General features: G+C 48.4%; 1 protein-coding gene across 1 annotated transcript in view; it reads left to right on the plus strand.

Moving 5' to 3' along the window:
- The window catches only part of LOC138454181 (C-Jun-amino-terminal kinase-interacting protein 4-like), a 993589-nt gene that overhangs the window by 349167 nt on the left and 630560 nt on the right, over positions 1-13862 (plus strand). The window contains exons 6-8 of the mRNA XM_069607022.1: positions 3044-3185; positions 9892-9982; positions 10437-10591. Of these exons, the coding sequence (XP_069463123.1) occupies positions 3044-3185; positions 9892-9982; positions 10437-10591 (388 nt within the window). The remainder of the gene's footprint in view (positions 1-3043; positions 3186-9891; positions 9983-10436; positions 10592-13862) is intronic.

Here is a 13862-nt window from a genome sequence, read left to right on the forward strand (position 1 = left end):
GCAAGTCCCTTCGCTTCGTGGTTCAAGGGCAACATTACCAGTTCAAGGCCCTCCCCTTTGAAGTCGGCGCCAAGAGTTTTCACCAAATGCCTGGTGCCAGTGGCGGTGCAGCTGTTCTCTGCGAGGGATCCACTTTTACCCTTACCTGGACGACTGGCTAATCCGGGCAAGCTCTATGGACATCGTCGTCGAACACAGCGAGGACCATCCAACTTCTGACGGATCTGGGGTTCTCGGTGAACTATGCAAAGTCTTGCTTGATTCCATCGCAGGACACACGGTTTCTAGGGTCCCGACTCAGCACGGTGTTGTGCCTAGTGTCTCTGTCGGAAGAGAGGTTTGTGGCCATGCAGGGCAAAGTGCAACGGCTATTGGCCCTGAAGATCGCAAAGGTGAGGTCCATCAAGTCCCTTCTCGTCATGATGTCGTCATGCATTTACCTCCTTCGGCTGTGCAGACTACGGATGCGTCAGCTGCAGGAGTTCAACGCCCGTTTAATCCAAGTGTCGGCAAGCTTCGAGGACAAGATCACGCTCAACAAGGGTTTCCATCGAGTGATACGAGGTTGGGGAGTGCGCACGCATCTGTCCGCAGGCGCGGATTTCCAGGCCCTGCCGCATCGGCTTGCAAGGAGATTCTTGCCACGGCCAGAGCATCATCGACTCTCAAATACTATGGGCACGAGTGAAAGAGGTTCGCCGTTTGGTGCCGTACACAGAAGATCGACCCTCTGAGTCACTGCTCCGCATGTGCTTCCGTATTTGCTGTCGTTGGCCAAGGCGGGACTGGCTCATGCTTTACTAAAGTTCATCTGGCGGCTATTTCCTGCTACACCAGAGCTCCAGGACGATCATCCTTATGGTTGCATCGATTGGTCCAGGAGTTTGTAAAAGGACTATTTTGCTCTTTCCCGACGGTGAAGGCTCCGGCCCCGGCGTGGGAGCTCAATGTGGTGCTTACTAGGCTCATGGGTCCTCTGTTTGAGCCTTTGCATTCGACATCACTGAAGTTTTTGTTGTGGAAAACAGCTTTTCTTGTGGCCGTCACCTCCGCACAAAGAGTGGGAGAGAAGGCCTCTCTTGTAAACCACGTTACTTGACATTCCACGAGACGAAGGTGGTGCTACTTACGCACCCTTCCTTCATGCCCAAGGTGCCGTCGGACTTACCTGTTTTCTTCCCCATGCCTTTGTCACCGGCTGAGAGGATTTAGCACTCGCTGAATGTCGCTAAAGCGCTGAAGTGGACCGCACAGAGAATTTCCGGAAGACGTCACAACTTTTTGTGAACTTTGGACCTGTGAACCCTGGGAAGGCCCTCTCCAAGGCTTCCATTTCCAGGTGGCTCTCCGGCTGCATCACCCGCATCACCCATTGTCACCGGTTGGCAAACCGACTGTTGCCTGGCCGTCCGAAAGCCCATTCGACCAGAGCGATCGCTGCAACTACGGCGTTCCTGTCTGGTGTGCCCCTGCTTGACATCTGCAGGGCTGCTACATGGAGGTCGACCCACGACGAGATTCTACTGCGCCGACAGGGATTCCAGGAGGAGTCCAGAGTCGGCCAAGCAGTGCTGCGCAACCTGTTTGATTAAAGATGAGTCTGGTGAGAAGGTAAGAGATGCTTAATGTTGAGCCTTGCCACCTCCTGTGGTTGTGCATTTGTGTACTGCTGTATATTCTTTATTCATGAGCATGTGAATCCATGCCAGACCCCATGGTGGAGAAGGAACAAGTTACTTACCTGTAACTGTTGTTCTCTGCTATGGATTCACATGTGAACCCTCCTGGCTACCCGTCTGCAGCTCTTCTCTTGGCCCTACAGCCACTTTACGTGCTAGCAGATCTGAAGATGGCTGCCAGAACAGGAGCTGAGGTAGAGGGAAGTCATTGGCTGGGGGCAGTATGACCCAGAGACCAGTGATTGGTTGTTAGGAGAAAGACAGTTCAGAAGTGAAACTGATTTATTTTCTTTACTCAGGATTCCCAGCCTGACGACGGGGAATATTCATGAGCATGTGTATCCATGCCAGACCCATGCTGAAGAACAACAGTTACAGGTAAGTAACTTGTTCCTTGCTCTTCACTAGTCTCCTCCTCCCAGGTAGTCCTCTCCAGCATATCCACCCTCAGGATCTGATAGTGACAGCCCTTTCCCTGGCCACCTGGGAGGAGGATATCTCGGGAAAGAAGTGAGGACGGGCTCAAATTCCTCACACTAGCTAGTTTTTAAGAATGTCAACTGGATTCTTCCATTAGGTTGATGAATGATCTCAACAGTCTCTCCTTTTTCAGATTGGACTTTCTTTGTATGCTACTAGTTCAGGTTATAATTCTACCCATTGCTCCCAATACGTGCTGTGTCTGCCTATCCTATTTTACTCCCTGAAATCAGGCCAATACTCCCAAATGGCAAGTAGCAGGTGCACATGTGACTGACCATTTGTGCCACCTGCTCTGGTCATGTGCTTAGACCAGTACCATGTGAAGCATGTTAAACAAAGAGGACCTTTTACTATCTTCTGCCCGATATAAGGACAGCCCATTTAATCAAAGTGCTTCTTTTAATTAACATGGATTGCTAGATACAATTAATGTATGGATTACAAGAAAAAAACAGCCTATTACAATTACAATATGTTTTAGTCCCTTTGGGAATCAGAGCTAGGTTTTTTTCTCGATTAAAAATCATTTTACTCCCAACTTCCCAAAAAAGAGGGTAAAATGCTCTTTACCTTGTGTACCTTAGGAGCAGGGAGATCTTTTATGTTTTCACTTGATTGACCAAAGTGTAGGCTATCACTAATCATGAATGACGGAGAAATAACTTTTATTGGATTAAACCATCTGCTGAAGTCTGTGTTACTTCAAAAGCTAATGCATTACTCCATTTCTGCACATTTCAAGTTATTACAATAAAAGGTATCCAAATACCCTATTTTGTGGGGTCGTCTTTCACAAAGATCTCAGTATCCCTTGTTGCTTTGCTTTATGGGAAATGGCTGCGGTGTGTTTTTGACAACAGTTCTGCGTTTTCTTTCTCCAGGATGCAGTAAAAGAGATGAAAGTGGTGCTCTCCAACGAGTCCTCAAAGAGCAGCGATGCTGAGCATGTGATGGCTATTGATCTGAACAGTCCGACTCTGGAAGAGGTCAAACCTCAGGTGGATGTTGCAGGCAAAGATGAAGGTGTGTAGCTTTGATTTGCATTTGCTCATGTTTGACTCCTTACTGCCGTAATGCTTGTTGTTCATGACCTTTATGATTCTTTTTCCTGGATTAGTTCAGGACATGGGGTATTTAAAGTTCATTTTAGTTATAAGCGGGAGTGTTTTCTTTCAGCCTAAAAAATGATATCCAGATACTCTAATCTTTGACTGATAATTTTACCTTTTAAATTCAAACTAGAGTTGTACTTCAGAAGACTGTGAGGCTTAAAATTTGCTAACAAAAAATGAACAACTATTTTTTTCAGCCAAACCGCTATATAATTCCTGGCATCACACACGCACATACAACACACACATGCTGGAACATACTGTGACGATTCACAAGGTATTGTCACGTCTCCCCAAGGAGGAGCCCTTTCCGTGAGATTGGGGAGGCGGGCCGCTATCCAATAGTCCTCCTAGGCTTGCTTTAATGCGGGAGAACCTCAAGGGTAGGGACTCCTCCTCTGGGAATAAGGACGATCAATGGTACATCCCATTAAATGTTGTCACTCCCCGACAATTCCCTAGCCCTCCCTAATGTTCAGAACCACTACCTTGAAAGAAAACCTATGTATTATTGTAACATAGGAGAGAACGCCAAACGTACTAGGATCAGAACCGGAGACATGAAGATAATTGACTGTGCTAACACTGGTATGAGGTGGCCCCGAGGTGGCATGAGGATTACGTTGTTAGCAGAAACAAAAGACTTGTGCAATCTGCATGGGGTGTGGGGGGGTAACTGGATACAATGTATAAAAAAGAACAAAGGACAATCAAGTGTCAAGTTTGTCTGCGGTCCCGAACCCAACCATCAGAGGAAACGGGTGTAATGAATTTCCCACGCCGAAGATTCAGATCCTGCTAGCCGACGAGCGAGAGGGAGACGCGGACAATACTGGCGAGCCGGTATGGGAGTTCTCTGTTGGGTCTGTCATTGCATACCCAAGTACACGACTGATAGAGGGAAGCAAGCTGAGCCGCGTGGGGAGATGCCGCACTGGAGATCCTGACAATGAGAGAAGTCCAAAGAACTGACGTGCAGATCTGTGTCACAGGAAGCCCTGGTGACCTACCAAAGTCCCCGAGAAGATAAGGGAGGTACGGGAGACACAGGGGAGACGAGGTAGCAGACAGTAGAGATGCTCAAACAACATTCCCTTGGCCTAGTGGACCAACTATTGGGCCTAACGAGCCTGTCGTGCACAGCATCATCTTCCTCGTCACAGTAGGAAAGAGAGAATCATTGACTGCCAGAGAAGGGTCGGTCTGGGACCTGAAAACTGACATTGAGAGCACAAGAGGAAATATTCCTCATCACAGTGGGAAAGAGAGAACCACTGACCACCAGAGCAGGGTGTGGGACCCTAACAAGATTAAGGACTTTGCTAACAACAAACCAGAGTGGCAAGATATACTTGAAGCTGAAATTAGTAAGTAAGAACTGTGCCAAGGAACACCAGGAGAAACCGAGTCATTCTCCTGGTACAGAACCAGGACTGGTGATGGCTCCTTCCTTCTCCTGACATAACCTGGCTGCCACCCCTCTGGCCTCATTTCCCCCACTGTCGGGTGTACCCCACCCCGGAAAACCTTTAGAGGGGGCAATCGGCTTCACCTAGTTACCCTCAATTCTCGTTCTGCTGCCAAACATTACTCTGAAATCTGTCACATCAACTTGAAGACTTTGACGTCCTCTCTCACTGAGATGTGGTTCAGTGCCAGCTCGCACTGCTTTTGAAACTCTCATTCCCTGGGGTTACAAGATCCTCTCCAAGCCCCGGTCTAACTGATCTGGAGGCGGAGTGGCTCTTGTCTACCCTGAATGTGCCCCTGCTTCCATCATACCCACTCAATCCCACGCCTCCTTTGAATGTCTTGTCTGCAAAATGTGCATCTCTCTACCCTCTTGCTTCAATCTGCAGGCCCCCTTGGCCAATCACCCCCTTCCTCTGAGTGGGCTGACCTTGCCTCCTCACTTCTGACCTCTTCCTCCATGCTTTTCATCTCTCTCTCTCTCTCTCTCTCTCTCTCTCTCTCTCTCTCTCTCTCTCTCTCTCTCTCTCTCTCTCTCTCTCTCTCTCTCTCTCTCTCTCTCTCTCTCTCTCTCTTTCCCCCCCCCCCCCCTCTGGTCCAACCCACTCAGCCGGGCACACCTTGGATGTTCTCATATCACCTCTGCATCTCGAACACCCTTCACATCCTTACCCATGCCATGCGGATCCGCATGAAGACTGCTTCCACGTGCAGTAGTTGGTATGACTCCGGCTTAGCCTTGCACACCCTCTGAGAAACTGGCCTGTCGCCTGCTCTGAAGGCAATACAGACTCTCTATCCGCTCCAAGAAATGGGCCCATATCCAATACTGCATCTCTGCAGCCACAAACGACACGGCTGAACTTTTCAAAGTCTGCAAGGAACTTGCCAATCGTACTGCAATCCCCAGTTCTACTCTTCTCTCTCAAGCCCTCTGCATGGCGTTGGCCACCCACTTCACAACCAAGACTTCGGATATCCTTTCCTCTCTTCTACGCACCCCCTTCATTGGCCCCCACCTCTCCCTTCCCCCTGCTCTCCTCCTTCTCACCCATAGCACCTGATGAGGTTACTAAGACAGCCTGCTCTTTGAAAGTCTTCGCCAAACAGCTGCTTCCCTGCTCCTCTAGAACTATCGAGGACAACATTGCCTCTCTTGCTCCCTCCTCGGCTGAGTTCTGTAACCACTCTGTTGCCACTGGCTCCTTTCTTCACCCCTCAAGCACTCCCTTGTGCACCCCCTCCTCAAAAAGCCATGTTTAGACCCTTCCTGCCCAGCGAACTACTGCCCTATCTCCACTACCCGCTTCTTGTTTAAACTCATGGAGAAGCTGGTTATCTCACAACTACTCTATCACACCGAATCTGTGGGATGCCTTCATGACCACCTGTCTGGCTTCAGAGCATCCAGAGTCATGGAAACTGCTCTCCTGAACACCCAGGAAGACCTGCTCTCTAACCTCAATTCTAACTCTCCTTCCGCTTTATTCTCCCCTGTCTGTCCTCTGCCTTTGACACAGTCAATCATTCCATCCTCACAAATAGGCTGCACGATACCCTGGGCATCACAGTCTGAGCACTGGATTTGTTAACATCTTTCCTCTCAAATCAGCCCTCATAAATTCAACTGGAACCCTTTCTCCTCTCTACCTCTCTCGACTTGCATCATCCCTCAGGGCTGTATCTTCTCGCTGTGGCTTTTCAACATTTACCTTGCCCCCTTGATCTTCACCTATCTCCTCATTTCCAGTGTTATGCTGATGACACACAGCCTTCCTTCAAGCTTTCCTCCTCTTCCTCCTCTCCTTCCTCTCATTCCTGACTGTCTGACTGCTATTCAGGCACGATGTGCTGCTAATGATCTCTGCCTTAATGCCAGTAAGACTGAGATCCTTCTCACTGGGACCCCTGTTCCCTCCTTCCCACCTACACTCTGGGCGCCCTCCTTGGGCCCCCTCCCTTCACCCTCGTATGAAGCAAAAAACTTGGGTGTCATCTTCGACTCCTCTCTCTCCTTCTCACCCCATATCGCTGACCTTGCCAAGATGTCCATTATCAGCTTAATCTCCTCAGAGGCATTCTACCTTTCCTCACATTCCCCCAAAAACTCAACGTCTCCAGAGCTCTGGTTATCGCAAGGCTTTATTATTGCAACAGCCTCTTCCTTAATCTTCCTCTCTCCTCACTCAGCCCTTTTCAACTAATCCAGAATAGGACTGTGAGGCTTATTGTCAAACTTATAAGGGAATAGGGGCCTCGATACCCTCTTTCGAACCACAGAAGCCAAATAGATTGACCTCTACCACCGTGGTTGGCACGGGCGCCTGAAAATGATATCACAGGTAGCCACGTGGCAGCCAATGGGGGGAAGATGAAGTTAGGGAAAGGGGATGGAGTGGGAAAGGAAGGGAACATAAACAAGCAAGTACATACAATATACAAAATACTCCTATACCTGTACCTCTACTTCCTGAACACCTAGCCTGACCTCCTATACATGTAATGCACCTGCTACATACCCAGAGTAGTGTACCTCATTAGTTTCCCTATACGACTCCACTTTGCACACCACAAAACATAGGGTTATAAACTTGAACGTAGAACTTGAACATAACATAACATACGCTTTGGGACGTATACTTTTTGAAAACACATAGGGTTGCATACATGCAAAATGGCACAAACAAAGGGGTTGTCCCTTTTCCATGAAGATACAAGACTCATGGCCTGCTGGACCCAATGAAGCAACAAACAAGGGTTTAGAACAAATACACAAAACACATGCCCTTGTGCTATGTGGACCCTAAAGAATGATTCCAAAACAAGTGCGCTTTAAAGGATAGTCTCCTATTTTCCCAGGGCACTGTTTTTGTCAGTTCTGAGATTCATAGCGTGTTTCCTCACACATGGAGTGTATCCTACACATGGCGTGTTTCATCACACACTCCCTGCCGTGTTCGTATCATAAATCAACAAGCGAAAATAAGCATACTTTAACACCAAAACATGAACACTGTTGTAGAAAACTTAACTGATGGTCCGGATGCCTCACGAGGACATCCGGACCCTGAAGTTCGATGCCCAACACTTGGGAAGGAGCCTGATTCACCGCCGTGGCCCGCGATGGCTTTTTCTCCTGTTTAGGCTGCTAATCACCGTCGCGGCCCGGGGAAAGCTCCAAAAGTCCTTCGGGGTCCAAAACGTTCCCGCATGCTCTTGCTTCTTCAGCTGCCGCCGCCCGTGCTACTACTCTGTAATTACCTGAACCGAGGCACGGGCGGCGGCGAGTTTTCAACAGTTACTGCTAATAAGCAGCGTACCGCGCAAAAGAGGAACTACACGCATCCCAACGCCTGATAGGAAATGTAGTTTATCGCCTCTTGGGAATCGAGAAGCGCCGTCCTCTACCCCAAATCAGATTCCTGACACTTATCCTTGGCCTCAATCCCTGGGACCACATCTGTCCAGCTCTAGAATCTCTCCACTGGCTCCCAGTGGTTGCAAGGATCTAATTCAAGACCCTCTGTATCATCCACAAGGCTTTCTGGGGCCTAGGACCTCGCTACATTCAATTCTCTCTCCGTAAATACCTCCAGCTCCAACTCTCTGAAGATCAGGCGTTTCTCCAAGCAGAGAGTAGGAGGTAGATCTCTCTTCCGCTGGAGCCTCCCACTGGAACAGCTTCCCTGCCCCTCTCTGACTTGAGCCAGATCGCCTTAAGTTCTGGAATCTCCTCAATACCTTCCTTTTCTCCTTCTCCTTCTCTCTCTCGCCATCTCCTGCTAGTCTATTCCTGCTGCTATGACTGGATGCCTGTGCCCCTTATTAGTCTCTCCAAGGCTAGGCCCTCCTTCGTCCAGTCCCCCACTTCTCACCCCTTCCTACCAGCACTTGCCCGTGGGCACCCTTACTTGATCCTCTTTCCGAGGTTGGTAGACCCCCCAGACCACTTTGCACTATTATCCCAACTCTGTCTTCTCCTGGCACTAGCCCCCCTTAGCGCTTGCCCATCCTCTGGGAGTCATTGCCCCTGGTTTTATTGGAAACTGTATAGATCTACACCAGGAGAAGGAAGCCATTCTCCTGGACGTGAAACTATATTTAGACTGGGCAAAACCCACAAGCCAGAGGTAGGAGTCATTCCCCCCTGGCAGTTTTTGGTTTAAGAGAACATTCTTTTTGGACACTATCTGAGAAGCAGGAAATGGGAGCCATTCTCCTGAGGAAGGAACTTTGTTAGTGTTTCCTTTAATTGTAGTGTGAGGAATAGAAGTAGGTTCTGACACAGGACGGTGGAGATTAATTGGACAGACATTCTGACAGGCCTTTTTAGTATTTGTTGTAATGCACCCATCTGAGAGATAGGGACGGCTTGGTTGTAGACTTTCATTTATCACATTGAAAAACCTAAGTCATGCCACCTTTGTGTCCGCTTCCTTCTTCAAAATACACACACACATGCGCGCGCACCTACACACACCTACACACACCTACACCCACCTACACACACACACACCTACCTACACCCACACCTACACCCACACCCATGTAGGTTGGGTGGAGAAAGTTGTTTGTCTATTATGAAAACCATGCAGCGTGGTAACAAACACTTTGGGCATGAAGTAACAGACGTGGGCGAAAGGCGACATGGGCAGTAGAGTGGGGAACACAGGATGGCACTGAAAATGGTGTTCTTGAGGAAGATGGAGTGTCAAGCAGAGACTTGTTGGATATATCAACCAGTGCTCTCACTCTGAGACATTGGGAAACTGTAAGCAAAAACTAACAAGCCACATCACATCAACAGAACAAAACCTTTCTGAACCCAGAAACCAGTGAAGACATTTGGCAAGACAGTTTAGACATATTAGAGAAATGTACATGGAGCTAGAAGATCAAGGAGATTTGCCCTAACATTTGCATGTCCGTGTAAAATCTATGTCTTACTTTCATTGGTTTTAAGACTTCGTAAACTGGTATGACGGGCTAATCAGAGTGGGATTGAAATTTAATAATTAGTGCACGTGTGGTTGGATTGAAAATTAACTGTAGCCCTCCCTGCTAGTGAAATGTGTTGTCCCTCCGTCTGTATGTGCAGGAATGTATTGTTTGTGTGTGTGGCCCCATCTATGCTTGCTTCATTGTAGGAGCGACTGAGCCAGCAAGGACGTCTGAGGTTGATGACATAATCAATTCCACCCCAGAACTGGAGTTGGAGACCAACACATTGGCGTTCAGGTAACATGCCATGCCACCTACATGGGCCAAAAGGATTTTCACTTGAGCAGTTGGGCAAAGACCTTTTTTTAACTGAGTCATACTGGGTCTATTTAAAAGGGAAACGCTGTTGAAATGGTCTCTGTGACAATATTGCACCACCTTCCTTGTTTACGGGAGTGAGGGCTGAAGAAGACACGCGTTACTTATTTCCAATGCAAGACCTGAATTGAAGACATAAGGGGGTGCTGGTGTATGCTCAGCTTAGAAACTTCAAATCCAACCTTCGCAAGTTTAAGACATTACAAATCTAATTATGTAAACGATTTTAAATTTTCATAGATCATAACGCCTTCAGAATTCTAGTCTATACTCACGTGCTGGGTTTTCTCTAGCTTCTGAGTAATGACCATGCTTTAATCTATATAGTGACAACCAAGAAGAGCTCTAAGAAAGATTATTTTCTCTGCTGTAGCACCCCTAAGAAGCAGCTCAAAGTGGATGAAAATGAGGAGAAGGAAGAGGCACAGATGGCAGAGACAGACCGGAACACAGACTCACTGTTTGCTGAAGTTTGCGGAGCCAGCCCAGAGTACATTGGGGATATGGACGAAGGAGCAGACTTGCAAGGTAACCACTGGCTTCTTCCACCACCTCTTTTTGTCATGATATTTTGGGGCAAGAGGGTGGTTCAGCGCTAGATGCATGCGTGCGATCTGTGTGGGATTCTGGTACTGTAAAATTGAGTGTTGAGTGTTGAAGGTTGTTAGGGAAGATTTCTATTTTTGCATTTGCCCACCATGAATTTCAGCAGCACACCCCACAGCTTTCTTTTTCTTGAACCCTTGCATTACATTTTGCAATTGGCTGAAACAGTCGGGTATCTGTCTGCCCATTTGAATCTCATTGGTCTGTGCCCAACCTGGGACTGGAAAAGCTGTATTTCAAAGGCCCTTCCAGGGCAGCCTTGCTAGGGAAGTCCTCGGCTAAGGGCCCCAAGGCAAAAGGCAGATCCTGCAGAAGCTGCTCCTTATCGTGTTTGCCGATGTCAGTCGGGGAAGCAGGAAGCCTGCAGCCATCAACCTGCTTCGACTGACAAAGTAAGTGTGGTGTGGACAGGGGGCAGCAATCGCTGCACCCCACCAAACTGGCCCACCTCTCTTAGTACTCTTGTCTCTTTTTACCTCACCACCCATAAGTCTACAATCCAATGCATGTTCACACAACCACACCTCTCATACAGACCATATGTGTTAGCTTCCGACACCTAGGCGATTTGTACTGTATCAATTTCTCACATGTAGGTGAATTCTATTGCTTAGCCATTTCCCACGTCTAGGTGAACTGTGTTGCTTAGACTGCTCTTACATCTATGTGAACTGTGTTGCGTAGCCTACTCTCACATCTAGGTGAACTGTGTTGCTTAGACCACTCTCACATCTTGGCAAATTGTATTGCTTATCCACTTCTACGCATCTAGGGCCATCGATCTTTGATCCTAAGCCTGAGGGCGGACAAGCGAAGGAGGATTACCTGGGCATGGCGTCCTTGGGGACTGCGGGAAGAGCGTCCAAAGGCGAGAATTGGTATTCCCCCGTTCTTTGCCCCAGTCCATCTTACCCACCCTCTTTGTTCATGGGATATTGTCACCCAAGTCCCATCCTGCCCCTTAACATTCCTTCACCAAAAGGGAAGATATCTTGTGGACTTCTAGAGTCCAAGCCCTTGTTCAACTCTTAACACTAACCTTGTCTCTCCTTCCTCAAAACCCAGAAGATGTACTGAGAACCCACCTTTATTCTCCCAGATGTCCCCCTCCAGTAAACAAGGGGATTTAGTATCGCTCCCCCACCTTACTGAGCCCCAACAAGTCCCCACACCTGGTGCTGAAAAGAGGATGACACAAGTTCAGGCTCCCTCATTCTGTCCGGGCTATTTCCAATCACACCCCATCACCCCCTCCCCATTTCCAATAGGTACTGGGACAAAGAAGAGGTGATCGGGAGCAATCTGGATTACCCATAGAAACAACATAGGTATACAAAGTGAGGCTTACCATCTAATGCCTTTGAATTATCCCACTAATAGTCAGGCAAGGTCAGGCACTTTCCCCAACCATGAACACCTGACTCCAATTGACTCTCACCTGCAGTATAGAAAAGGTGGTTCGGCCAGAATCATGGAACGAGCTAGGGTAGCTGGATGGAACCAGGAGGCCAAGGAGCAGAATGGCTGCAAGAAGAGTAGCCCAGAAGGACTGGTGGAGCACTGGAAGCCGAGGCGCTGGCCCGGTGTGTGTGAGGGGCTGCAGCGTGGCGAGGGAGCCGTGTCTCCAGTAAGCCGGAGCGGGACAGAAGGCAGTGTATCTGCCTTGTTTATGCCAGTGCTCTTTCCCCTGGGACGTTTGTGGGTCCCAGTGGTGTCTGAGGGGGCAGGTGGTGAGACCCTGACCTCGACCTAAACCCCTTTGACCTGCTCGCCGGTGCCACGCTACTGGTGAGTTTCATGAGGCAGAGCGAAACTCTGTAGCATGCAGATGACTAGAGCGCGAGCACGAGCGTTGTGGAAAGAAGAGCCAGGTAAGTGAAAGCAGGAAGAAAGCAAGCGAAAGTTAGAAAGCAGTGAAAGACAACGAAGTGAAGGATGAGAAAGGTAAAAGCAAAGCAAGCAAAAGCTGGAAAGCAGTGAAAGAAAGCAAAGCGAAGCAAGAGAAAGGTAAAAGCAAAGGGAAGCACGCATAAGTTAGTAAGCGGTGAAAGAAAGCAAAGTGGAATGACGGAAAAGGTGCGCTTGAGGTGTGGAAATAATAAGACAGTATAGTGCGCTGGCGGCAGGGAAACAGCCAAGAGTGGCTGCTATAGATCCGAAAGTAAAGAGAGGGGTGCAAGCGACCCTAAACCAAGAGAGACACCAATGAGGCAGTGAGATGGAAAACGGACCGTCAAGAGGGGGTGCAAGCGACCCAAAAGAAATACGGAGCGTGCAAGAGGCATGTTAAAGGGAAAATTAAGGTGCAAGAGCACTGTGAAAAGCAAAGCGGTGTGCAAGAGGAGCAGAAAGGTGGAAAGAAGGTGCAAGTGTGCACGGCTGGAAAAGGTGTGCAGGAAAAGTGAAAAAGGACAGAGAGGAAAAGGTGCCAGAGAATTAGGATAGAGGGGTTGAAGGTCAGAGGGGTCATGCCTGGGAGGAGCAAAGAGTCTGGCGTTCTCGAAAGTCTCTGATACTAACCCCATGAAAGAAATGTACAGTGGGAAAGGTACATCCCAACAAGAGGAACTTTTTGTTTGATTACGACCAGAGGGGCCTATGCTTGGGGACGGGAACCCTAAGAGGCCCACAGAAGACATTGTTCATCTTCGTGAAGTGAGACCTAGAATTGGGGCAGGGAACCCTCAGAGGCCTAACAGGAACTTTTTTGTTTGGAACTGGAAGGATCGAAGCTTGGGGAACCGAACCCCAAGAGACCCAGAGACATTGTGAACTCTATTAACTTACTGCAAGAGCCCTACGTGGAGGTTCCAAGGGCAACCCTTTTGAATTGAACTATTTTGAACTGGCAGAACTACACCTATTGGTAATACTACCTGAAACCAGCTGTGGTTTACATTTCCTTTTTTTGAGTCGCCAGTTTTCCTTTAAGAAGACCCCCCCCATCACATTTGGTTTAAGAGTGAGGGCAAGCATAGGTTTGGACATGGACAAACTTTGGTTTTGGACTTAGACATCGACGGCCCTTCGAAGCATCAGTTGATAGAACAATCCCCTTAGAGTCAAGTCCAGGTAGGTATTACACCAACCGCACAAAGTTTGGTAATAAAGGTTTTCAAACTGTTGATTTTGAGTCTGTGTCTCTCTTGATACCATGCCTGTCTCACATTAGCCATTCTCCACACCTAGGCAA

The sequence above is a fragment of the Ambystoma mexicanum genome, chromosome 1p (genome assembly GCF_040938575.1).
Source record: "Ambystoma mexicanum isolate Mex_15411 chromosome 1p, UKY_AmexF1_1, whole genome shotgun sequence".
NCBI lineage: Eukaryota > Metazoa > Chordata > Amphibia > Caudata > Ambystomatidae > Ambystoma > Ambystoma mexicanum.